This window comes from Panthera leo, chromosome B1 (assembly GCF_018350215.1).
Source record: "Panthera leo isolate Ple1 chromosome B1, P.leo_Ple1_pat1.1, whole genome shotgun sequence".
Classification (NCBI taxonomy): Eukaryota; Metazoa; Chordata; class Mammalia; order Carnivora; family Felidae; genus Panthera; species Panthera leo.
The window spans coordinates 18,594,160-18,621,698 of record NC_056682.1 but is presented as its reverse complement, the minus strand read 5'-3'; the positions used below and the strand labels follow the sequence as shown (position 1 = coordinate 18,621,698).

The window sequence follows — 27,539 nt, the reverse complement described above, 5'->3', positions numbered from 1 at the left end:
CCAAATTCAGTGGGTAATCCCTTTTAGGAATAGAATTAAAATGTTCCTCGAGTATCAGTGGAATTGTTGATCAAAGGTAATCAGAATCGTCTGGAAATGGGGATGGAGGAGATTATAGATCCCTTTCTCTCTTTCCTTAAAAGCAGTTTCCCGTTAGCATTTTTGTTTTTTCTTTTGGGGGTGCCTTTTTATTTTTTTAATCGATATCTTTATTGGCCAGCTCTTAGACGACAGATGTCTTCGGCTTTGCGCACAAAACTTGAGGTGCCTCACACTTAGGCGCATGCGTACTTAGAAAGCGGGTTCTCCCTTAAATTTGGCACCCAAGTGCCACTCCCCTTTAAGGAGGCCCGGGAAGCTGGCTGCATTTTCCGGCTTGTGCAAGCCCTGGGAAAGGGAGAGCGTCCTTAAATGCCTGAAGCCCGTCTTTGCCGCACTCTAGTCCCGGATGTTCCTCCAGAGTTTTAATACTCTCTGCCTTCTAGTAAGTGCCTTTTCTTCTTTTTCTTTCTTCTTCAGCTGCTTTTTTTTTTTTTTTTTTTTTCCCTAGTGCCTTACAGGGAAGTGGTGTCCTGTGTCCTCGCTTGTAACTAATTTTCAGCCCAGTGCTAAATTTTGAGAAAACTTGGAAGCCCCCTCAATCTCAGGATACGGGTGTGAGTCCCGTGTGTCCTCCCCCGAGCACGTGGCTGCTGGCTGCGGAAGACCTGCGGGTTCCAGGAGCCGCGGATGCGCTGAGGGGATCTTATGCTTGGCTGAGGGTGGACACCGCGGTTGGCAAGTGTGACTCCCCCAAATCACCGCCACTCTTTTATGGTTCAGTGTGCAGGGAGGTATTCCACGGCAGAAAGTTCACCTAGGGACACCTGCCAGGATGTCCAGGAGGCTCAGCTCCCAGTTACAGCGAAAATTCCCGGAAGATGTCTACTGTGAGAAACACCTGGAACTAGTGCAGTCGTTCTGTGTTGATGACCAAATCCTGCTGTGTGGCCAGTGCTTCCACTCTCAGGAGCACGAGAATCACTTGGTGTGTGGAGTACAAGAGGCTGCTGGCGTTTATAGGGTGAGCCTCCTGCAGATCCCAGAGCACTCTTAACACTGGCCGCCTCCTCTTACTCACTTATTTGGGGGAGGGGAGGCGATATTCTGATCCCGCAAGGCCACTTCCCTTAGGCAGTGTTTATCAGAGAATTCTAGACAGGTACTATATTTAGACCTTAAACTTAAAGGCTAAGAAAACATAGGTGTATTGGCCCTTTTTCAGTTGTCCAAGGTGAAAAATCTAACTATTCTAAAGCGATTACTTTACCTAGAGTTTTGTGATCTATTTCTCTGCAGAAGTTATTCCAGGAGATATTGAACACATTGAAGGAGAAACTTGAAGTAGCTAAAAGCATATTGGCTGATGAGCAAGAAAGAATGGTGATGATTCAGGTCAGTGCTTATCTCGAGTCTTAGGGAATTACCTATAACGTTGGACAGCAAATAACATAAACAAAGTCAAAAGATGAATGACAAACCAGGAAAAATATTTGAAATCCATTGGTAGGAAAAGTGTTAATTTCTTTATGAATAAAGAACTGTCTAACATCAGTAAGCAGAAGACTAGAAATTCAATAGAAAAATGATCAAAGAAATGAGATTTTGCAGAAAAGGAAATGCAACTACCTTTTGAATATATAAGAAGATCCTGAACTTTTTTTATGGTAAAAAGAATACAAATTAACTCTTAAATTTGTGAAATGACATTTGTAACCCTTATTGGAAGATACTAATGATTGATAACAGTTTATAACAGTGCCATGGGCGAGTGAGCATCTCATGTAGTGTCGGTGGCCATGTAAATCCTGAAACCATTTATTATTTTTTTTAAGTTTATTTATTTTTGAAGGAGAGAGACACAGAGTGTGAGTGGGGGAGGGGCAGAGAGAGAGGGAGACAGAATCTGAAGTAGGCTCCAGGCTCTGAGCTGTCAGCACAGAGCCTGATGTGGGGCTCAAACTGACAAACCATGAGATCATGACCTGAGCCAAAGTCAGATGCTTAACCAACTGAGCTACCCAGGTGCCCCCTCCCCTTTTTTAAAATTTTAATCCTAAAACCATTTAAAAGGCAGTTTGAGAATTACTGTCCAGAATGAGGGCTTGCTGTCTGTTATGCCCATGTTTCACTTCTGATTTCAAACCTTCTAACTCAAGCCTTTAACTCTATTCTGTGCCAGATATCCAGATTCTGACTCTTCTCTCTTTCAATTTTAAAGACAATAAATGGCTAGTTGAAGATGATAGAAGAGAAGAATTGACTGACTCTGCAAGAACTTTTCAGCTGATCCCCATTTTTTTCAGCCTTAACCACCATATATTCAAAAATAAAATATTGGGGTCCCACTCTTTGCCAGGGACTATACTAGGTGTTGGAGATTCAGTAGTAGGAGAGGGAAAAAAAATTGCCCTTGTGCAACTGACATTCTCATGGAAGTAAACCAAATAAGTAAAATGAATGTTACATGGTAAATGCTATACATTCAGGGAGGGGTGGGCGGAGGGAAGCATGATGGGATATACTTTGAAATAAAGTGATCAGGACCTTGTTCAGAAAGTGGCATTTGAGAAAACTCAAGCTGTTGAGGGATTGAGTTATACTGTTTTGGGAAGAATCTGGTAGGTTCTTAGTTGGGGCTGGAAAGGCAGTGGAAGCTGATAGGTGAGATTAGAAGATAAAGGGGCCAAATCTATAGGGCAGCTGACTTTTTTTTTTTTTTTTTTTATGTTTATTTATTTTTGAGGGGGAGAGAGACAGTGCCAACAGGGGAGGGGCAGAGAGAGAGGAAGACATAAAATCTGAAGCAGGCTCCAGACTGGGCTGTTGGCACAGAGCAGGAAGTGGGGCTCAAACTCACAAACCTAACCTTTGAGAGATCATGACCTGAGCTAAAGCCCACTTAACCGAATGAGCCACCCAGGCACCCCTAGGGCAGATGACTTTAAATGAAATAGGGAAGGGTGCCTTGGTGGCTGAGTCTGTTAAGCATCTGACTTCATTTCAGCTCAGGTCATGATGTCAAAGTTCTTGGTTTCCAGCCCCACATCAGGATCTGTGCTGGCAGTGCAGAGCCTGCTTGGGATTCTCTCTCTCACTCTCTCTCTCTGCCCTTCCCCTGCTCTCTGTCTTAATCTCTCAAAATAAATAAATAAACTTTAAAAAAATTTTTTTAAATGAAATAGGGAAACAAGGAAAGTTTTGAACAGAGGGGTGGCTTGATGGAACTTTCATTCTCACAGAAACACTGACTGCTGAGATCAGACAAGACTGTAGGAGGGTGAGAGCAGAGGTGGGATACTTGACAGGGGACTGTTGTAGTTATCAGGGACAGGTGATGGTGAACCAGGGGTTAGTGGTAGAGGTGGTGAGCAGTGGTTCGGTTCTTGGTAAGTATTGACTGCGGAGTCTCATGAGATGAAATATCATTAAGCTGGCCACTCCCAGTGCCAGTCGGTAGCTCCGACTTCCAAGTGATACAGGCTTTCACATCCAACTTCTATTCAACATCTCTTTTGGTTGACTGATTGACTAATCAAAACCAGCATGTCCAAAAACTGAGCTGCTCATACACTCCCTGCCTCTACAATCTATCCCTCCCTTGTTTTCCTGTTTTGGCAACTTCCTTCTTCCAGTTGCTTTATCTAACAACTTTGGTGTCACCCTACCATTTCCCTTTCCTGATACTCACTATCCAAAGCATCAGCCAAATCCATTTGCCCCACCTTCCAATTTTCCTCACCTCCCCCTCTTTGTCACTGTGATTGTAGATTCCTCAGTTTTCTAAGTCAGTTAACATGTGTTCATCCGCATCGCATGTTCTAAGATTATGTTGATGTTGGTTGATCTTGAAACTTTCTTTGCCCTCTGTATGTATGCATTTTGTTTCTTCCCCTGTACTTGATATTCCCTTGTCTTTGTATTGGAGTTAGAGATGGAAAGTGACCATGAATATTTATCTCTGCTGTTTAACTTGAAGTCTCTTATCTATATCTGTGATGAAGGGAGAAGAGCAGGATTTTAAAGAGATGATTGAGTCTGAATATAGAATAAGGTTCCGGTTGATGGTTGAAGAGATGAACTTCCGGAGCCTACAAGACTGCATATTCAACCCAAAGTTGAGGGAAGACCATCTGAATCAAGTGCTGGCTTTTGCCACAGACCTGAAGGGGCAGTCCCAGGAAACGCTACAGGTGAGAGGTGGAAAACGGCACGCTCACAGTATTTGGGAAATGAGGGAAAGGGGAGCTGAACATTATGCCAATTCTAGAATGAGACATCCAGTGACAGCCACACGTACATTGAAAGAATGTATGTATTCAGCCAGCCGTTCTATTTCCGGTCACTTATCTTACAGATATACTTACATGCATATAAAAAGATACAAGGATAAGGGAATGCTGTAAAATTATTCCAGTATAGAGCCATGGTTTAGAGGTCATGTTTGAAGCCAGACTGGTGAAATTCCTACCTGGCTTCTGCTATTTACTAGTCTCTAAGTGGCTAGTCTAACCTATACATGTTGTTTAACCTGAGACTCAGTTTCCTTAGCTATAAAGTGGAGAAAATACCTGTAGTTTTTATGCTATTGTGAGGATTGAATGTTATAATCTACATAAAGCTCTTTAAATAGTGTTTGTACGTATTATGCAGTGGAGACTATTAGGCATTATTATTAACTGTAATGTTTATGATAGCAAGAGATTAAGTACAACCTATATCCATCAAACCAGGACTCTCAAAATAGATTGTATTATGTACTTAAAATGGAATGCTCTTGGGCAGTTAGAAAAGATAACACAGCTGTATGTGTATGGATAAGAAATGCTCTCCAAGAGCATATTATTTATTAATAAAAAACAAGTAGGGGCGCCTGGGTGGCTCAGTAGGTTAAGCGACCAACTTCAGCTCAAGTCATGATCTCACAGTTTGTGGGTTCGAGCCCCACTTCGGGCTCTGTGCTGACAGCTCAGAGTCTGGAGCCTGCTTCAGATTCTGTCTCCCTCTCTCTTTTTCCCTCCCGTGCTCACTCTCTGTCTCTCTCAAAAATAAACATTAAAATTTTTTTTTTTAAGTAGGGTATAATATGCATCATTTGTGTTAAGAAAAAAAATAACATGAGCATGTGCTCTTATGCCTAGATAGAGCATCTTTGCAAGGATAAAAAATGTCAGTAGCTTGATTCATTCTTTCTTATTAATTGATTATATTTTTAATTTCAAATTTAATTTAATGAAGGTAACAGGAGACTTTCTGGACAAAACTGTACAGCAAAATAACATGATCTGTTTTAGAGTCAGGTTGTCTTCTGTATAAGTGGACTATGTGCATACCTTCCACATCAACACAAATATATTGTGTCAAAGAATCTAGCTTCTACTGAGGTGTCCTTGACACAGAGGAGTTGTCGGGCCATATCTACTTATATGTATTTCTGAGATGGCAGGAAGAAAAGTGCATTGAAGAGGTAGTTGAATTAGTGAATAAATGAGATTATCACTTGTAAAATAGTAATAAGGAGATGATTCTGCAGAGACTGAACGATTTGGGGAAAGAGAACATGAATAAACTGAAGGAGAGTGAAGGCCGGCTTTCGGGACACATCTGCAGCCTCCAAAAGATGACTGTAGAGCTGGAGAAGAAGTGTGGGAAATACACCCTAATGGTGCTCCAGGTAAGATTCCAGAAATGATCTTCATTGCAGTATTTGAGAAATGAGAAGTGGACCGTGCTCATTAAGTGTCAATTCTAGAATATTCTATGATTTGCAAACATACATGAAGGCTGTGTAGCTTTTGGCAGTCACCAAAAGCATTATGAATTATCTAAAACCCTGGTACAGGGGAGAGTTACTTCATGGTATGAATTCTCACCTTAAGACTATCAGTAATTTGAATTGAGATATCCCTTATTAGGGTGAATAATTGGTTAGTCGAATAATGACACATCAATACAATAGAATATTCTGCAACCAGAAAAAAAGAATGAAGCAACTCTATAGTGGTAAAAGGTATTTTCAGGGTATTTGATTGGAGTGGAAACATACGGAACTGCTTTTTTGTTTGGTTTTGTGGATACGTATATATGTATAGACATATGTTCATTAACATTCACGGACTGACTTTGGCAAAATAAACGCAGAGATTGTAACACAAACATTGAGCAGTAACCTTGGAGAAACAAGGGTGAGATTTATTTGCATAGTATTGTATATTTTAAATGCATCACCTTTCAACTAGTAAATTATTATCTTTTTAAGACTTTATCCATATCCTGCTGCTGCTGAACTCATATTTGCAATGGGAGTGCTCTTATTTGAAAAACACTTGCTGATAAACTCTTGGGTTCTATTCTAGAGCCCAGTCCCAGACAGTTAAAGTAGGTGTGGCTCAGTTATGCTCAGCTTCTGACCCAGCTTCCCCCACCGTCCCCAGTTTAGCAAGCCCTTGCGCCTGCTCAACTCTTGCCATTGACAGTATAGAAAGCAAGTAGATGGGCAGAGTTTGAAATGATGACTATTCTGGATAAGATGACTGAGGTGAGGAATGGAAAATATGTCCCTTGGGAAAGGTAAATCAAAACCACGGTGAGGGACACCTGGATGGCTCAGTCATTTAAGTGTCCACCTCTTGATTTCAGCTCAGGTCATGGTCTCATGGTTCATGGGATCGAGCCATGCTGTCAGTGCAGAGCCTGCTTGGGATTCTCTCTCCCTCTCTCTCTCTCTCTCTCCCCCCACTCCCTCTCCCCCTCTCTCCCTGTCTCCCTCTCCCTCCCTCCCTTTCTCCTCTCTCAAAAATAAACATTTAAATAAAAAACTACAATGAGATAGACCCTCTCAACTGTTAGAATGACTATCATCAATAAAAGACAATGGGTGCTGGTGAGGATGTGGTGAAACGGAGTACTTAAACATTGTTGGTGGGAATGTAAATTGGTCCAACCGCTGTAGAAAACAATGTGGAAGTATTTCAAAAAATGAGAAATAGATCTTCCATATGATCCAGGAATTCCCTTTGTGTGCCTATACCCAAAGGAAATGAAAACAGAATTTCAAAGGGATGCACATACTCGTGTTTGGAAACAACCCAAATGTCCATTAACAGATAAATGAATGAAAAAGGTGTGGTACATATAAATGATGGAATATTACTGAGCCACGAGAAAGGAAAATATCCTCCCATCTGTGATAACATGGATAGACTGTGAACACATTGTGCTTAAGCAAGATAAGTCAGAAATACAACTATTGTACAATATTGCTTATATGTGGAATCTAAAAAAGTTAAACCTATTTAAAAAAACAAAAGTAAAAGGGTACTTACTGGAGAATGGAATAGGGTGACAGATCGTTGATAAGAGTGATGGTGTTTAAGGGCACAAACTTGTAATGAATAGTAATAAACAATAGAGATCTAATGCGTGGTATAATGAATATATAAAACAATATTGTATTATAATTGTATGATGTGATAAATTTTGCAGTCATTACATCATGACCTGAGCCAAAGTCGGACACTTAACCACACAGGCACCCCAAGCATCTGGACTCTCCATCTCGGCTCAGGTCATGATCTCATGGTTTGTGGGTTCAAGACCCACATCAGGTTCTGCACTGACAGTGCAGAGCCTGCTTGGAATTCTCTCTCCCTCTGTCTGTCTGTCTCTCTGTCTCTCTCTCTCTTTCAAAATAAATAAACCTTAAAAAAAAGTTTTAAAAGAAGGAAAGAAAGACATCCAGATTAAATATAAATCTTGTCAAGACATCATCTGACTCAGCAGGTTCTAAATTCCATGTAAAATGACTATATAGTCCCTGAATAATAAAACTAAGAATATTAAAACAAAAAACCCAAATAGTTACCTTGGGAATATAACCGTGATTTTAAGTATTTTTTCTGACTTCTGCCATTCAGTGTTAAAATTTGGTATCTGATAATTAGTACCATGAAGCTGAGGAAATTATGTAGAAATCGAGTTTCATTATGAGAAGATATTTTCAGGGGTACAACTCACAAGAGGCGTGGCTCAGATACTAACCTTACCTCTTTTTCACCCTGCAGAATGCAGGATCTTCTTTGAAAAGGTAAGTTTTCATTTTGGAAACATTGGGGTGGGAGTCAAGGTCTGACACACGAGCACCCAGGAGTAGGGATGTTGGGGTAAGGATCGGGAGGTCATGTAACAAGATCCATCCTCTGAATAGTGGGGGGCCTGGCGTCTGCACAGGTAACAGGCTGTCCTTTTTTTAATAGGAGTGAGTCACTACTGCTTCAGTGTCTGGAGCAAGCCCAAATCACGGACCTGAGTTTATGCCAAGTAACAGGAATGAGCAGAATGCTCAAAGTTCTGCAAAGTAAGTCGACACACCTCCATGATTACAGGGCACTTGACTTTGTATTGGAAAATCCAGCGAACATCCTACCGTAAATACAAGTAGATTCCAAAGAGCTTAAGGATTTAAAAAGACTGGAGAGTTTAATAATGCTGTGCACATTGGATAGTTATCAAGAAAATAATTGTATGCTCTTATGTTGAAAGGCTCTCCTGTGCAAATCCTTTCCCAGTTTTCAACCCTGAAACATGATTGCAAGCAGATTTCAATTAAAAAAAAAAAAAATTAAACTTCTAGGGGAAAAAATGTCAACATGTATAATGAAAGATTTCTATCTCCTGCCCCACTGCATTTTCTGGAATGTCCTGCAGGTGGATTCATACGGTAGGTAGCCTTTTGAGTCTGGCTTTTTTCACTTAGCGTAAAGCATGAGAGGCATATCCAAGTTTGTGTGTATCAGTAGTTTATTCTTTTTTGTTGTTGTGTTGTACTCCATTGTATGAATAGACCACAATTTATTCTCTTGCAGTTCCATGGCCACTTGAGTTATTTCTAAATATATGCTATAAATATTTGCTTAGGGAGTTTTAAGTGGACATGACTTCCTTTCTCTTGGTTGCATATCTAGGAGAGGGACTGTAAAATTTGTTTTCCAAATTGGCTGTGCCATTTTGCATTCCCACTGTTAATGTATGAGATTCAGTTGCTCTACATCGTCATAAGCATTTGGTAGTGTCACTTTTTTTTTCTTTAATTAAAGCTGACCTAATAGATACGTAGTTATATATCACTTTAAATTTTAATTTGCATTTCTGAAATGACTAGGGATGTCGAGCATATTTTCATGTTTATTTGTACTTTATTATATCTATTTGAAGTATATCTATAAACATTTTGCCTATTTTTAAAATTTTGTTGTATATTATTGAGTTTTGTGATTTCTTTATATTTTCTGATTAATATTTACCAGTTCTTTATCAGACACGTTTTGCAAATATTTATTCCACTCTGTGATTTATATTTTCTTTTTTTATTAAATTTTTAATTTTAATTCCAATGTTGTTAGTGCACAGTGTGTTACTAGTTTCAGGTGCACAAGTAGTGATCCAACAAGCCTGTACATTACACAGTGCTCATCATGTGAAGTGTATTCTTATTCCCCATTGCCTGTTATACCCCTTCCCCAACCTGCGTCCCTCTGGTAACCATCAGTTTGGTTCTCATAGTTAAAGAGTCTGTTTTTCAGTTTGTCTTCTTTTTGTTCATTTGTTCTGTTTCTTAAATTCCACATGAATGAAATCATGGTATTTGTATTTCTTTGACTCGCTTATTTCACTTAGCATTATAGTCTTTATTTACATCCATGTTGTTGCAAATAGCAAGATTTCATCCTTTTGTGTGGCTGACTGATATTCCATTGTGTATATCTACCACTTCTTTTTTACCCATTCATCTGTTGGTGGACACTTGGGTGGCTTGTATATCTTGATTATTGCAAATAATTTTGAAATTCAGCTTACCAACTTTTTTTCTGTTATGGTTTGTGCTATTTGTGTGCTAAGAAGTATTTTAGTATCCAAATAAAGATTTTTTTTTTCTTGAAGCTTTAGCTCTTACATTTATGTCTGTTATTCTTTTGGAGTCATATGTGTGTATGACTCAGGATCTGGTATAACTCCCCACCCGCTCCTTTTTTGTTCATGTATGTATCCTTTTTTGCTCATGTTCCAGCATTATTTGGTGAAGATATTATTCATTAAATTTACTTAGCACCTTTGTTGAAAATCAGCTGGCACATTTAAGCAGGTCTATATTAACTCTAATAGGTCCATTGATCACTGTGTTTTTCCTTTTGCTAATACAACACTGTCTTGAATGTGTACTCTATAGGAAGTCTTAAAATTGGCATGTGAGTTTTCCAAATTTGTTCTTATAAAAATAATTTTGCCTACTCTAGATCCTTTGCTTTTTCACATAAATTTTAAAATCAGCTTGTTGGGTTCTACAAAAAAAACCCTGAGATTTTAAATGGTGTTATATTGAACGTATAGATTAATTTAGGGATAAGATGACATATTTCTTTTTAGGTTTGCTTCACTCATCAATGTTTTGAAGTTTTCAGCAAACAAATATCATGCATATTAGATGGGTCTCTAAGTATTTTATAGTTTTTAGTTCTTATACACACTTCTAATTGAAATTTTATTCATTTCTAGTTTATTGCTTATATATAAAAGTAATTTGTATATATTGACATTGCATCTATGACTATGCTAAACTCATTCAGAGCTGGTGGCTTTTTTATGGATTCTTTGGGATTTTCTGCAAAGAGAGTCAGGTGCTCTATTAATACAGGCAGTTTTATTTCTTTACAATATGTAATCCTTTCTGTATTTTTCTCACCTTGTTGTACTGGTGCTATGACCTCAAATATAATATCACATAGGAGCACTGAGAAACATTTGCCTTGTTCTTGATCTTAGGGTGAAAGAAAGCATTAAGTCTTTCACCTTGAACTTTTCATTAGCTGTAGGTTTTTGTAGTTGCCTTTCATCAAGTTAAGGAAGTTCTCCCTCTATTCCTGGTTTGCTAAAACTTTGTATCATGAACAAATGTTGAATTTATTAGATGCATATTTTTTCTTCATATATTAATATGGCAAATATATTTTTTCATATGTTGGCCCAGCCTTGCATTCCAGGAGTAAACCTGGTTGTGATGTTTTATCCATTTTATATATTGCTGGATTCAATGTGCTAATACTTTAAAGAATTTTGGTATATAGGTTAATGAGGCATATTGATATATAGCTTTCTTATAATCGTCCATAGACACTTCAGTTTATTTATACAACACCCAGTGCTCATCCCAACAAGTGCCTTCCTCAGTGCCCATCACCCACTTTCCCCTTTCCCCCACCCCCCCATCAACCCTCAGTTTTTTCTCAGTATTTAAGAGTCTCTTATGGTTTGCCTCCCTCCCTCTCTGTAACTTTTTTTTCCCCTTCCTTCCCCTCCCATGGTCTTCTGTTAAGTTGCTCAAGATACACATGAGTGAAAACGTATGGTATCTGGCTTTCTCTGACTGATTTCGTTCACTTAGCATAATACCCTCCAACTCCATCCACGTTGCTGCAAATGGCCAGATTTCATTCTTTCTCATTGCCAAGTAGTATTCCATTGGATATATAAACCCCATCTTCTTTATCCATTCATCAGTTGATGGACATTTAGGCCCTTTCCATAATTTGGCTATTGTTGAAAGTGCTGCTATAAACATTGGGGTACAAGTGCCCCTATGCATCAGCACTCCTGTATCCCTTGGGTAAATTCCTAGCAGTGCTATTGCTGGCTCATAAGGTAGAACTATTTTTAATTTTTTGAGGAACCTCCACACTGTTTTCCAGAGTGGCTGCACCAGTTTGCATTCCCACCAACAGTGCAAGAGGGTTCCCATTTCTCCACATCCTCTCCAGCATCTATAGTCTCCTGATTTGTTCATTTTAGCCACTCTGACTGGTGTGAGGTGGTATTTCAGTGTGGTTTTGATTTGTATTTCCCTGATGAGGAGTGACATTGAGCATCTTTTCATGTGCCTGTTGGCCATCTGGATGTCTTCTTTAGGGAAGTGTCTATTCATGTCTTCTGCCCATTTCTTCACTGGATTATTTGTTTTTTGGATGTGGAGTTTGGTGAGTTCTTTATAGATTTTAGATACTAGCCCTTTATCCAATATGTCATTTGCAAATATCTTTTCCCATTCCGTTGGTTGGCTTTTAGTTTTGTTGATTGTTTCCTTGGCAGTGCAGAAGTTTTTTATCTTGATGACGTCCCAATAGTTCATATTTGCTTTCAATTCTCTTGCCTTTGGAGACGTGTCAAGTGAGAAATTGCTGCGGCTGAGGTCAGAGAGGTTTTTTTCCTGCTTTCTCCTCTAGGGTTTTGATGGTTTCCTGTCTCATATTTAGGCCCTTCATCCATTTTGAGTTTATTTTTGTGGATGGTGTAAGAAAGTGGTCTAGTTTCATTCTTCTGCATGTTGCTGTCCAGTTCTCCAAGCACCATTTGTTAAAGAGACTTTTTTCCATCAGATACTGTTACCTGCTTTGTTAAAGATTAGTTGGCCATACGTTTATGGGTTCAATTCTGGGTTCTCTATTCGATTCCATTGGTCTATGTGTTTGTTTTTGTGCCAGTACCATACTGTCTTGATGATTACAACTTTGTGGTAGAGGCTAAAGTCTGTGATGCCTCCCACTTTGGTTTTCTTTTTCAACATTACTTTGGCTATTCGGGGTCTTTTGTGGTTCCATACAAATTTTAGGATTGTTTGTTCTAGCTTTGAGAAGAATGCTAGTGCAGTTTGGATTGGGATTGCATTGAATGTGTAGATTGCTTTGGGTAGTATTGACATTTTAGCAAAATTTATTCTTCCAATCCATGAGCATGGAATGTTTTTCCATTTCTTTGTATCTTCTTCAATTTCCTTCATAAGCTTTCTATAGTTTTCAGCATACAGATCTTTTACATCCTTGGTTAGGTTTATTCCCAGGTATTTTATGGTTCTTGGTGCAATTGTGAATGGGATCAGTTTCTTTATTTCTCTTTCTGTTGCTTCATTATTCGTGTATAAAAATGCAACCAATTTCTGTACATTAATTTTGTACCCTGCGACTTTGCTAAATTCATATATCAGTTCTAGCAGACTTTTGGTGGAGTCATAGACACTTTAATTTTCATTTCTAGATAATCTATTTTGTTCTTTGTCAAATCCATTTGGTCTTGCTTTTTAGCTTTTCTATATCCTGTAGATATTTTTAAGCTTTTCTTTTGTCTTCAAACTTGTAAGCAAAAATTATTTTAGTTCAGTGCCTGGTAATTCCAATATCTAAAGTTATTCAGGTTTATTTCTGCTAATCTCAATAGTGCTTTCTTGGGGCGCCTGAGTGGCTCAGTTGGTTAAGCGTCCGACTTTGGCTCAGATCATGATCTCACGGTTTGTGAGTTCGAGCCCTGCGTCAGGCTCTGGGCTGACAGCTCAGAGCCTGGAGCCAGCTTCAGATTCTGTGTCTCCCTCTGTCTGCCCCTCTGCTGATTGCACTCTGTCGCATTGTCTCAAAAATAAACATTAAAAACAAATTAAAAAAAAAATAGCGCTTTCTTACTTTGAGTATGTGTTTGATTTTTTTAAACAGAAAGTTTTGCTTTTTTCCTTGGATATTATTTTTAGAAATTCTTTGAGTTCAAAAATGAATATATGCGTTATTGTAGAGAGAGTCCGCATATGTTTCTGCCCATCTTCTGGAAATACTAAAAGTCTGGGACAACTTGTATTTAAATGTAAAGGCTTATGGCTTTTAAGACCACCTAATAATATGAATGAGGCCTAAACTCCAGAACTTTAAGTGCATTTGGCATCAAAACTTTCTGCTGGATTAGAAATTAGAGTAAGAAATAAGGAACTACTCCAGGTTTATGCTTTAGCAACTGAAGAAGTAAGTATGATGTTAACTGAAGTAGAAACTAGAAAGGGGTAGTTTTGAAGTTCCATTTTGGGCACAGTATGTGTTAAATGCTTGTGTTATTTCGAACTGGTATTTCGCAACTTCTCCATGAAGTAAGCCATGAACATATAGAAGATATTTAAAACTGAGGCTAGGTGAAGTAACCTGGGGAGAAAGAGTGCATGTAGTGAAAAGGACGACCCACCATTTAGCCCTGAGAAACGGTTGAGGAGAAAGAGATAAAGAGAAGGAACAGTTTGAGGTATGAAGGCAAGTGTTACTTTCATCCAGGTATAAGAAATCACATTGAGCTTTCTTGTTCTCAGCTTGATTTTTTTTTTTTTTTCTGGAGGATTCCTTCAGGTCTTCTAGCCTCTGCTAATATGTTCTTTTGATTTACTCAATATCAAGGGCCTGCTGGCAACAATTTATAGGCATCCGGGTCACACTCTGGTGATATTTAAGATGAGAGCAATTCAGTTACAGGGAATCACAGCCGGTCACAGGGAAAAGCCTGATCTGTTAGGAGATTCTGATGATTCTGTAGGGGAATAGATCTTGGAGTTCCAGGCTTGGAGATCTTCAGAGGAGTAGAGATGGGTCCCAGGTGATACCTAAGTAGGATTGGATGCCATTTTTACAGCCTGCTCAAATTCCTTTCTGGTTTGACAGGTACTTCCAAACCTCTGTGTGTTCCATTATTCTTTGTTCTTCCTCCTCAGATTGCATCTCCTTCCATTATCTCACTTTCTTCTCTGGTGTCCACTTCTTGAAACAAAGCTCAGAGGTTACCTGTCCTGAACTCTTGGATTGCCTCTTCCATATCTGTGCCTGTGACACGAGCCCACTCATTGGCAAGCCTCTGCATGTTAGAAATAGTCTGTGGTGTGGGCATGGACAACTCTCACTGAGTTTAACTGAGTTTCTCTCTCCCTGCAGGAGCTGTCACTTTGGATCCTAAAACAGCTAATCCCTGTTTGGTCTTATCTGAGGATCTGAGAAGCATGCATCTCAGAAATGTCCAGCAGGACGTGCCTCACAGCCCAGGAAGATTTGTCTTCAGTGCCACCGTGTTGGGTGTGGAAAGCTTCACCTCAGGGAGGCACTACTGGGAGGTGGATGTGGAGAAGGCCACCAAGTGGCAGTTGGGGGTATCTGAAGATTCTGCCAGCAGACATGGTGATCTACCCACCACTTCGGGAAATAAAGTCTTGCTCATGGGTTCTTTGATGGGAACCAATTATACCTTCTGGGCCTTTCCCCCTCTGAAGAGGGTCTCCTTGAGAGGAGAGCAGATGCACAAAGTTGGAGTCTTCCTAGACTGTGAGTCTGGGCAGATATCCTTCTATGATGTGGCAAACAGATCCCTCATTTGTAATTTCTCTTCCCTCACCTTCCAAGGAGCTCTCAAGCCCATATTTTCTCTTTGTATCCCAAGTGGAGTCACAAATTCAGACTCACTTAGCATTTGCCTTCCTCCCGTTTCTTCTTGTGATGTTACTGTTAGCCCACAGTCTTCCTTGGCATGAAATCTAAGAGGGGGCAGAAGTAAAGAGTTTGACTTTGTAAAAGAATCTACATAAAGTAATCCAATAAAAGATTTCTCACACTTGAGTTGGAATCTAGTTCATTATCCCAGAGTTTTTGCATTCATGTGGCTTTCAACACTTATTTAGTGGCAGAGGTTACATTGAAACTGAGTCATGAATGATAATAACGGAAGGGCCCTACTAATTAGAACAATAAATGCATATGCAGCATAAAATTGGGAACTTAGAGAAGTAATACAGCCTGGACTCTATAGGACTAAGTTAAGGACTCTAGCGAGTTCTGAAAACACAATTAGATGAATCAAGACTTTAGATTTGAGGACATCATCACAGTGACAGGTGAAATGAAGACATCCTTTGATCCTATTACTGGCAGTGTCAAGACTTCCTGACATCGTTCTAAACAGAGAACTCGATTTCCCGGGGTACTTTATCTGGGTGGGGAGGAGGTATTGCAGAAAATGTGAATATTTTAAAATTATTTTTGCAAGTATTCTACTTTCTTACAAGGATAATTAGATTTCTTATAAGAAGCCTGATAATTCAATGCTTCAAGATATACAAGTAAAGTCAAGACAAGAAAAGTCTTTGCACATCTTCACAGCAAATCACAATAAGTCTTGGGGGAGGAGGCACATGGGTGGTTAAGCATCCAACTTCAACTCGGGTCATTGTCTCAGGGTTTATGAGTTCAAGCCACTTTGGATGTGATGTTCCCCTCTCTGCCTCCCCCATCCCCTCATGCTCACTCGCTCTCTCTCAAAAACAAACATTAAAAAAAGAAAAAAATTATTGTTCATGTACAGTAGCAGGTTTACAAATTTGATTTATCCTAAAATCACCTGAGGAGTTTTTTAAAATTATCTGGGGCACCTGGGTGGCTCAGTCAGTTAAGTGCCCGACTGGCCTTTGGCTCAGGTTATGATCTCACGGTTTATAAGCTAGAGCGCTGCACTGGCCTCTGCACTGACAGTAGAGAGACTACTTGGGATTCTCTCTGCCTCCCTCTGTCTCTAAGATAAGTAAAATAAAATAAAAAATAATGAATAAGCCACCCCTCCTGAAACACACTAATTACGTCAAAATCTTGGGTTGGAACCCAGGCATCATTTTTCCAGAGCTGTCTGGGCGGTTACAATATGCAGCCAAGATTAAGAAGAAAATTAGTAAAAGCAAGAAACAAAACAGCTGGTTTGGTCGGTGGCTATAGCCTTTTGTGTGGCTTGCAATTCTAAGTCTTAAAATGTAAAGACATGGTGATAATACTGGGGAGATAGGCTATTTGGTTTACAGATGAGAGTAAGCTTTGCATGGCATCTAGTGACAAGTGAGTGTGCACGGTTCATGTGACTGGGATTGCCAACCATACTGCTGTTTTAGGAAAATTGTTGGCTGGTAAGATATAATTAGCAGTGGCTTTAAGAAACTGAATGTCTTGGATCCTGGGCTAAGTGAGAGGAAGGCTATCTTGGGTCATCAGAGGAGCCTCCAGTGATTTGAAACACCTAGGATTATCCCACCACACCGGAACGATATCTCTACCCTTAAAACGCTTTGCATATGGTTAAGCTTTTTGCCCAGGGTACATTTAAGTTAAAAATCCAGTTTCATTCTGTAGTTATAGCTTGGAAATAGTGCTCTACAATGTGTAGCAAAATCAAGCTGTGAGGCTCTTTATAGCTGAACTACTGATACCTTTCTGGGTTAAGAATTAAGGGAAGGCTCACAGCTGCTACCAATCTAGACCTACTCCTACCTTCAGTTGAGAGTCAGGTCAGGCTGCTTGAAATAATCTATAAGGGGCTAAAAGAAGGAAAGGTAAGTGACCTCACTGCAGTTAATTTTCTTGATCTTGTATAAAGCAAGAAAAGGATAAAGAGAAGATAAAGAATTCATGGGGAAGTCATGGGGAAGGTTCTGATTTCTTGGGTTTCCTGCTTATTGTGTGATAAACATCGTCCATCAGTAGTACATGGAAGGTAAAAAGCACATAGACGGGGAATGTAAAAAGACTGAGGTCACATTTTAGTTGTGTCCTGACAAATTGGAAAGTATGCAAGAGAATGGGAAATTTGCCCTGAAAAGCACTAAGTGTGACATTGGAAATTTACGCCCACAGGAGAGGAAAGAATTCTCTGCAGCAATAGATGATGAATGTGGTAGGATGACAAAAAGGATATTGAATTTAAATATTACATATTAAAATAATTTAAGTTTCTAATATGCTATCTGCAAGGTAAGGTTCCAAATATTTTGTATGTATCATCTGGATCTTTTGACTCTAAGAGGTAGATGCTTTTATTTTTAATTTACAGAGACAAAAATTTGCTAGAAATCACCAAATAGTAACACAATCTCTTAAACAGGCTATTTAATCTTTCCACCCACTCAGTTTGTCTCTCCCTAAAGGTATCAGTCAGATAACTAGGATTGACTGGAAGGGAAGGTGGGGGAAGTCAAAGCCTGATAAGATGTAAAAGTGAAATTCACATTTCTCAAAATAATTTTACCTCATGTATTTGTATAGTAAATTTTTTAATTAAAAAACAGATTACGACTTAGGTGAATATTTTTGTTTCTGAGTATTTTTATGAGCTTTGTGTTTATTCTAATGAACACTCTCCGGTCAGCTAAAGATACCCTGCATTGTGTTTCCTGTTTCAGATAGAACTATGTGGTCATTCCAGAAACCGGTGGATTTTCTGTTTGAAAAAGAGGGTGGACCTCAGGGTCAAAGGGTACTTGTTGCAATCTCCTTAACTCTTGTTCTTTGGCCTGTGAAATTTCTGAAGCTAAAAGCTATTCCTACGTTCGATGTTGAAATTCAGAACTTCAGAGGTGAGTGAATTTTAGTCCAGGGACTGTACATGTGCATTTTCTTTGAGAATATCCTAGTCTTTTTAAAAAAATTTTTAATGTTTTTATTTATTTTTGAGACACAGAGAGAGCATGAGCAGGGGAGGGGCAGAAAGAGAGGGAGGCACAGAATCCGAAGCAGGCTCCAGGCTCCGAGCTGTCAGCACAGAGCCTAATGCGGGGCTCGAACTCACAGATGTGAGATCATGACCTGAGCTGAAGTCGGACAATTAACCGACTGAGCCATGCAGGTGCCCCTATCCTATTCTTCATTATGGAGTTTGGTGGCTTGTTTTAGAGGGAAAGGGAGAGATACTGCTTTCCTGGGTTGAGTAATTTAGGGAATTGGAGAAGGTGTGTGACATGCTTCACCTCTTTAAGACCAAAGTCTCTTTTCAAAAACTTGAGAAAAAGACATGTGAATATCCATCAAGAATATCTTCCCCACCTTCCGAGCCCACTACATTCCCAAGTGTGCCAACTTCTTAGGCATCCCATGCTTCATGTAAGCTTCACGCTTCACTTTGTTTCAAATTACTTAGGGGTCATCACTGACCCTTTTACTTTGTTCCCATTCTACATTCAATCCATCACCAAGTACTTCTATATATATCCTAATTCAAACTTTTTTTTTTTAACTATCTTTCCTCTTTCCACACTAGTTCTTGTGGCTTGTCTTTCATTTAAACTACTGTGGTGGCCTTCTGACACATTCCTTCCTCTCTTATCTTCCTCGGTCTACACTCCACAAAAAAAGACCTTCCCTGAACATTCTATCCAATCCTCACTCTTCCTCTTACATTACTTCCTTTATAGCAACAGTAATTCCCTGGATTCTTCTTTAATTTATCTATCTTCTCTCTCGGGAATGTAATCTCCACAATGGCAAGGGCTTTGAATGAATGGAGAACAGTACAATCAACATATATCACTATATTCCAGGTACTTTACATGAGAGAACAAAACACAGATCCCTGACATCGATGGGCAAATAAGACAGTTTGACATTGGAGCTTTAGAATATAATGTTGTCTAAGGAACTCTCTAAAAATGGCTTTTATTTTGTTTTCTCAATAGGATAGCTAGTAATGAAACAGAGTTCTCTAAGATCCTTTCATCATGATCCAGTGACCATCTGGTTTTTCCAGGCAGGTTTCTGAATATGATTTAAAAAATCAGAGCTTGGGGCGCCTGGGTGGCTCAGTCGGTTAAGCGTCCGACTTCGGCTCAGGTCATGATCTCACGGTCTATGAGTTCGAGCCCCACGTCGGGCTCTGTGCTGACAGCTCAGAGCCTGGAGCCTGTTTCGGATTCTGTGTCTCTCTCTCTCTGCCCCTCCCCCGTTCATGCTCTGTCTCTCTCTGTCTCAAAAATAAATAAACGTTAAAAAAAAAATTTTTTTTTTTTAAATCAGAGCTCAATTTTTTTCTGACCCAATAGTAGACTAACTTTCCAGCTCAGATATAGAGCCTGAGATGAATATGCAGTATGGGGAGTTGGATACTTGCTTCAAATAAAAGAATCCATTGGGGTTAAATCTTTTCAATCACTAAGAACAGATCTTCGCACTACAGTTTATTCTTGTGGCACCGATGGAATATAGTAATTCTGGCCTTACGAGGGCAAAGGTCACAAAAAGGGTCTGCAAAAGAGAAGGCTATAGCTACTCATAAAAATGGATCATTGTAGGTTAAGATTTCTGTACTAACTGGAAATCCCTTTAGTTCATGATGGCTGCTCTGAAAAATTCCCCTGTAGCTTTAACATGAGTCTCAAAAAACAAGGCATTCTCGAGAGTCCTGTTTGGCTAATGGTTTCTCTCTCTTGAAGCATTTGCAGTTCCTCTCTTTGGTTATGTTTCTCTAAATTAGCGTTCCTATACAAGGTTTAAAACTCTCCTTTCATTTTAAAAACTAGGTTGAAGAGAAGATATACATATATGTGTATACACACACATAAAGACAGACATATGATCACTAGCTACTTCATATCTGAGTGATTTTATTCCCCCAGTAGAAGGTTCGTGGCTTCTTTTTGACAATACAGCCATACTTTTATAGAATATAACATAATTAATACATTTTCCCTTTGGAAAAGTTGTCTTATTTGTTGCTGTTTCACCTTAAACACTGTGAATGTCCCACAGGAGCCTCTCATTAAATATTGGTGAGTGGACTTCTTGTTAAAAAATGAATGGACTTTTAATGTGTTGGTTGTGGTGAGACACCTTATTGAAAAGAGAGAAAAGAAGTTAAAGCTTGAATACTGAATAGTGAAACCCAGGCCCCTAGATGGCTTCTAGAATGCTGGGATCAGGTTTATCCCTTGTCCCAAGAAAGACTGTTAAACTAAGAGGAAAGACCTGGTATTTGTTGTCCCACCTAGTTTCCCAGTCATCTTTTAAGTACCCTAATCATAGATAAAAATGAACCACAAATGATTTAAGAAAAATCTGGAATGTAGTAGACAAAGACTGACAATAAGAAAGTGGAATTTGGAGGAAAACCTAAAACCATTAATTGCCTCAGAAATGAAAAGATATTCTAGAAATATTATGTATATGTAAACAAAAAAAATGAAGAACTTTATAGTATAAAAAACACAGTAATGAAACTCGGTAAAAAGTTTGGAAGAAAAAAAAATGGAAATATTCCAGAGAGGAAAGCAAGAAGATGAAAAATAGTTGAAAAGGATAAATGTAATCCAGGATTAAGAGAACAGAGAAAGTGGAGGGGAGGAGAATTTCAAACACATTTTAAATTGATGGATTTTACATGGAAAGAGTCCCTCATGCCATCATGAATGAAGGCATCCATAGCAAGGTGGAACATTATCAGGGATATCTCTGAATATCAGAGATAAAAAGACGAGTCTAACCACTTCCAGGAGGAGAGAAAATAGGTAACACAAAATCAAAATCAGAATGGCTTTGTACTTAATGTCAATACTAGAAAATAGAAGTCAAAGGAGTAATGCCTTTCCCAGTTCTGCAGAGAAATGCTTCCAACTTACATTCCATACTTAGCCAAATTATCAGTTGAGCTTAGCTCTTTGCTTGCTAAGCCATCATAGAATGTGCTCCATTACAATGAGGGAGTGTACTGAGAAAGAAAGAATTTCAGAAGTGGTAAATGCAACATAGGAAAGAGGTAAGGGAATTACCAAAATGCTGGTGAAGGAGAAAATTCCCAGAATATCAGCAACAGCTTGCCCAAAGTAGAACAGAAGATTCACAGAAAGATGTGGAAAAAATCATTAGAACTGATTATTTGATAGATGTTTGACTATTAAGAGCTTTATACCTCCACAGGAAAGTTTAAGGGAGAGTTAGTGACTGGTACATTTGAAAAGTAAGGAAAGAAAACATAGGGAAAATGAGGCAGTAAGTCTATAGAAAATAGTGTTGATTAATGAAGAGTATTTATATTTGCTCAGCTGAAGGATATTTCTTGGGTCACAAAGTACACAATGAAAATTGATATAATCAAATGTCGGTATGATTATATTAGAATGATGAGGGAGGGAAAGTTTACCTGTGGGGATGGGGGTAATGTAAATTCTGATTTCTTAGGGTAGGGAGCTACTGATAATGCCTAAAAATGAAACATTAAGAACTATGTAAATTCTGGGGCACCTGGGTGGCTCAGTCAGTTGAGCATCCGACTTCGGCTCAGGTCATGATCTCACAGCTTGTGAGTTTGAGCCCCACGTCAGGCTCTGTGCTGACAGCTCAGAGCCTGGATCCTGCTTCGGATTCTGTGTGTCCTTCTCTCTCTGCCCCTAACCCACTTGCATTCTGTCTCTGTCTCTCTTAAAAATAAATAAACATTAAAAAAAATTTTTAAAGGACTATGTAAATTCTATAAGTCCTGAGTTGAGTGTATCTAGGTAGCAGGAATGGAGGGAAGTAGAAGTGTTGGACCTATAATTTTCATGTTGATTTTTTAAAATTATAATCCTTGTGGCTCTTCTTGATCTTACGAACTACAGTACTTATTTGCAAAAGAAAATGTAAAACGCTGGATATTCTCCACTTATTCAGTGGTATACTATAATTCCTTTAAACAACCAGAAATTTAATCTCAGAAGTTACCTGGAATATCAGATTATTTCTATGACAATTATAAAAGGAGGGATTTTTTTAAAGTATTCTGTCTGCAGTGTTATCAAGACCTTTGGAGCTCACGAGAAAAATATGTATAATTCCAAAACAAGGCAAAACGTGCACACTTCAACTTCCCAATTTAAGGAGAAAAATAAGAAACAAGCCAATAAGAGTAAGGAGGCTAGGCGGTGAAGACCCAGGGAGCTCCCCAAGCAAGACCGAATGCTGGAAGATAAAGTGAAAATTTGGTAAAGATAAACCAACTATCAACTGCTGCAGGAATGCAAAAGTCCACACTTAGGACAAACATAATAATATTAAAGTCTAACAGAAAATCATCCTTGTAAGAACATATCTAAAGAAAAAAACAAACAAACAACAACAACAAAAAAACATATGGAGATGTTCCAGCTAGGATTTGGTGCAGAGACCAGTGTTCAGCTAGCTACTGGTTACTTTGTGAGTGATTTTGTCCTCCACCAACCCTGCAGTGTGCCCTTAAACCTGTGTCTAACAAAAAACTTGTGCTTTTTAGGCTAACGTTTTCCAAGTTTGGTAGCTGTCCCAGAGTAGTAAGCCCTGGTTTGAATCCTGGATGCATGGGAATTGTTTTAAATATTTAAAATTAATCAAATGAACTTATTAATCTTAATTAATATGATGAAACATATTCATGCAACCTAATGTTACTTATGTTAAGTGAATAGCAACAATTAACTAATATGTCATAAATTAATAAACTGACAATGGTGGGAATGCCAGGGTCTGCCAGACCCTCAGAATAACAGGCGACTGAGACCAATAAATCTGAGTGCTCACTGGCTTTTCCTTTCCCCCAGGGTAAGGATGTGTTCTGATCCTTTCTGTACCAGGTAGGTCCCAATGTTTGTAAAATTTCTAGAAGTGGAAATATTGCAACCAAATTGTGCACTACCTTTGAATGGTAATGTAAGCATTGCATATAAAGTGTCTGTGATTCAACTTCAAACTACACTTTTGGGATCTATCATGAGACTTGTACAAAGAATGTCAGTAGCAACTAGAAGATGCACCAAGATACCTGCTCTTCCTCTGTGCGGCCCTCTTACTTCAGTGAAGTTTATCTACCACGGATAAAAGCAATCGGGGAATGTCATCTGATCTTTCGAGGGGTTTGTGCCTCTGTTTCTGTGTGTGCAATGCCCTCTCTCTGCCATAACTACATGAGTAACCGGAAGCTCTGAACCCTCTGCAACCCCCATAAACAGAGTGGGAATCTGAGACTGATTTGCTGCCCAGCAACCTGAAGACTAGATCATGTTCTTTCCACCCTTTGCCACACTCCATCCATTCTCCCCTCCCTTTCTTTCTCAACACGTTGCCTTTTGTCATAAGCGGGGTCTTTCACCTATCCAGATGGTGGTTGTAGTTCTAGGTATGCATCCAAACAAGAGCATCCAAAGTGGGGGGGGGGGGGGGAGTATCTATTTTTGAGATTCTCTCAGGATTACAAAGACCTACCCACACAATTAGACTCCTAGAAAGCAAAGTTGTGTTCATTAGACTTCATGCATTAAGGGAAGACACATGGGAGTGTGGAGCTAAATAAAGGAAGCCTCATTTGAAGTAGAGCCCTGAGGCCAGAAGGGGCTCACACAGCAAGCACCTCTCCTGAAGCCTTCTGCAGACCCATGGGGAAGAAGCCTATAGTACCCTAGCATAAGGAAGAAAGATTTTCTCTTCCCCTGGCAACGGCTTAGCCAATGAGAAACTGTCACATTCAGCCAATGAAAAGCCACTATCCTTCATACTCCCAGTTTACTTCAATGCATTTTTTGTTTATAACAGCCCATCCCAACTCCCTTCTCTCCTCTGCAAGAGAGTTTTCCCCTCCTTTGTTCTCTGGTATAGTGTAAGATTTTGCTGGAGTTTACATGTCCTAAATTGCAATTCCCTACTACTCCCAACTAAACCCATTTTGCTGGTAAAATAGTCGATAGTTTTATTTTTAAGGTTACCAGGCTATACGTAGGGTCTCAAAAGGGGAAATTAATGAGGAATATTTATAGGGTTTTAAAGGTCTGTGTCAGATAATTTCTAAGGTGGGTTTTGTGGGGCAGAGAACTGGCAGATATTGAGCCGAGTAAACTAGGTATTGATTAAGTATTGATGAGCATGGCTTACCAATCAAACCATTTTAGGTGATCCATAGTCATCTTTCAAGAGTAAATTGCCTAAAGTTAGTTGCTAAATTACCTTCGGTCTTAGTATTGTTTTAACATAGGGGTGGAACATTATGTTGATCTCAATTTCCCTCATTTCTTGGGCATAATTTTTTCTTTCTTCTTCTTCTTCTTCTTCTTCTTCTTCTTCTTCTTCTTCTTCTTCTTCTTCTCCTTCTTTTTTCTTTTGCATTATCTCATTTAATGTCATAGTATCCCAGTGAAGTAGGTTATTTTCCCTATTATTTTCCACTATACAGGTAAGGAAATTGAAGCTCTGACAAGTTCAATATTATCAATAATCAGGCATAAAGTCAGGATTCAAATCCCAGTATTATGATCCAAGAATCCATGCTTTTATCCTCTATTTTCCTTTAAATATGTTTAATCATTCATAAAAGTTGTCAGAAAATTTATTTGTATTTATTTTTCCCTTTTTAAAAAAATTTAAGTCCAAGTTAGTTAACATACAGTGAGGCATAATTTTTCATAGTAGTTTCCTTAACTTACCTTTCCTTCCTTACCTTTCCTTACCTTAACTGGGTCATGTACAGAATTAGATAAAACAGTCTAGCGTGTTTCTCTGTGTATCTCTGGGTGTGTGGAAAGATAAAGTGTCATAAAAATTGGATTACATTAGAGACCCTGCTTTTTAGGTTTTTTTTCTCGCTTTGTGTCACTCAGGTAGTTTGCAAGCATTCTTCAGCCTCTTCCAGTTCCTGTTTCTCCCCTGTTCAAGTCAGTAGACTTCTTTAATCTGAACCCTGATAATTCTTTTGTGTTGGTCGCCCCTACTTATTGCTGTGATAAAGCCCATGAGAGCCAACTGTTACATTCTTAGGAACAACGCCAGCCAGTTGACATCACATTCGAACCTTAAGTCCGTCATGGTGAATGTATTTACACCATGGCAATCAGTGAATGCTGGAGATTCATGCTGCTCACTTCAGCTGGTTGTTAAACACTTCCCGGCACAGTACTGCCTATAGGTGCCACTCTTTAACCAAGTATTTGATTTCATAATTACTATAATTTTTCAGAAAAAAACAGAATTATTTAACTTAAATATTCATTTGCTATAAGGAACAGCATTTCCTGTAAACCCTCTATGGTTATAAGGGGGAGAAAAAGTTATAAAACACATAAAAGTGCTTAAGTTTTTATGCATTTGGAAACTGAGCTCAACTAGCTTTGGGTATTCTTTGACTCTTTGACCTATCTATCCTTTATGTGTTGCTCTTTTTCATTAGTTATATTGTTGTTTTCAAGATTTCAAGGGCCCTTGGGGCACCTGGGTGGCTCAGTCGGCTGGGCGTCCGACTTCGGCTCAGGTCATGATCTCGCAGTCTGTGAGTTCAAGCCCCGCGTCGGGCTCTGTGCTGACAGCTCAGAGCCTGGAGCCTGTTTCAGATTCTGTGTCTCCCTCTCTCCGACCCTCCCCTGTTCATGCTCTGTCTCTCTCTGTCTCAAAAATAAAGAAATGTTAAAAAAAAAATTTAAGATTTCAAGGGCCCTTGAGCAAGCTGGCTGGCTGGTAAAAAGAGTTGATGAACTCCTACAGGTGAATCATCTTCAGTTGATTATTAAAAGCATCATCTGTAGTCCAGTTCTTTAAGTTAGAATGTGTGTGATAACAAACACTCTCCTCCTCTGAGTACCTTGTATGTAGTTCGTCTGCATACCCTTTCCACCCATCCTGTGGTTTATCTTTCCACATATCTGAAAAGCACCTGAAAAAAATGCCTGGTAGCTAGTAGGAGCTCGGAACGGCAGCCATTGTTATACAATTAGAAAATTATCAAATATATTTTGCACTTTCTTAGTTTCCTAGGACTGCCTGCTATAACAGATTATTACAAACTCATTGGCTTAAAACAACAGAAATTTCTTCTCTTGCCATTCTGGAGATCAGAAGATGGAAATCATGATGGTACTAGGGCCACATTCCTTCTGAAGGAAGGATTCTTCCAGGGAAGAATTTTGCCTTTTCCAACTCTTGGTGGCTCCAGATGTTCCTTTTCTTCTGGTAGCGTCATTCCAGTCTCTGCCTCCACCTCCACATGGCCTTCTTGTCCTCCTTCTTCTCTGTGTGCCTCTTATAAGGATACTTATTTCTGGATTTATTGCCCACTGGATGCCGGTGATGATCTCACTTCAGGATCCTTAATGTAATTATACTATCAAAGACCCTTTCACCAAATAAGGCCAAGGTCACAGGTTCTGGGAATTAGAGCATGAAAATATCTTTTTGAGGACCACCATTCAACCCACTTATAGGACCTAGACCTAGAAAAATGGATAGAACATTTATTGAGCTCACCAGAAGTTTACAGTCTAGACAACCACATAACTAGACAGCTATAGTCTTGAGGAATCATATACAGGGCATTAACGGAACACAGAGGAGGAACGCCTTACTTCATTACACTTGGGGTGGGGATGGGTGGGTGACTTAGAACCAAGGGGCCTCTGAGCAGAAATTTAAAGATGAGTTTGAGTTTTGTAGGGCAATGCGGGTGACTTGGAGAAGGCCATTTAGGCAAAGCAAATAGCACCATTAAGTCAAGGAGAAGAAAAGTAGCTGGTTTGAGTAGGAAAATTACAAGGAGCTCAGTATTGCTGGAATGTAAAATTGCACATTAGCAGGTGGTGAGTAAAGGTGAAACAGGAAGTGATCGGGGCCACTCAGACATTAATGTGCAATGAAATCATCTAAGCCTCTCATTAAAATGCAGACTCTGATTAAGCAGAGCGATTAAACAGGTATGAAATGGGCCTGAAATTCTGCATTTCTGAAAGCCTTAGGTAATGCTGGTGCTGCTTAGCTGCAGAGCACCCTGAATAGCACAGATTTAGAGCAGTGAATTGAAATCTTGAAGAAATCTTGAAAGGAAGAAAGGAATGAAGGACAGTGCTGACCAGGGCAGACTAGAGAGCCTTTCTACTCCAC

At 39.2% G+C, this 27,539-nt stretch overlaps 1 protein-coding gene across 6 annotated transcripts in view; it reads left to right on the top strand.

Moving 5' to 3' along the window:
- TRIML2 (tripartite motif family like 2) overlaps window positions 1-15,475 on the top strand; it is a 51,796-nt gene extending 36,321 nt beyond the window's left edge. For 4 of the 6 annotated variants that reach the window (XM_042934348.1, XM_042934347.1, XM_042934345.1 and 1 more), the window contains 7 exons: window positions 823-1,063; window positions 1,339-1,434; window positions 4,044-4,232; window positions 5,573-5,713; window positions 8,103-8,125; window positions 8,295-8,395; window positions 14,817-15,475. In XM_042934348.1, coding sequence (XP_042790282.1) covers window positions 823-1,063; window positions 1,339-1,434; window positions 4,044-4,232; window positions 5,573-5,713; window positions 8,103-8,125; window positions 8,295-8,395; window positions 14,817-15,406 — 1,381 coding nt within the window. In that variant the 3' untranslated portion in view covers window positions 15,407-15,475. Of the gene's footprint in view, window positions 1-354; window positions 485-822; window positions 1,064-1,338; window positions 1,435-4,043; window positions 4,233-5,572; window positions 5,714-8,102; window positions 8,126-8,294; window positions 8,396-14,816 lie in introns of those variants that run through there. The other 2 variants (XM_042934350.1, XM_042934351.1) reach the window with 2 other exon arrangements.
- The last annotated feature ends 12,064 nt before the right edge of the window (window positions 15,476-27,539 follow it).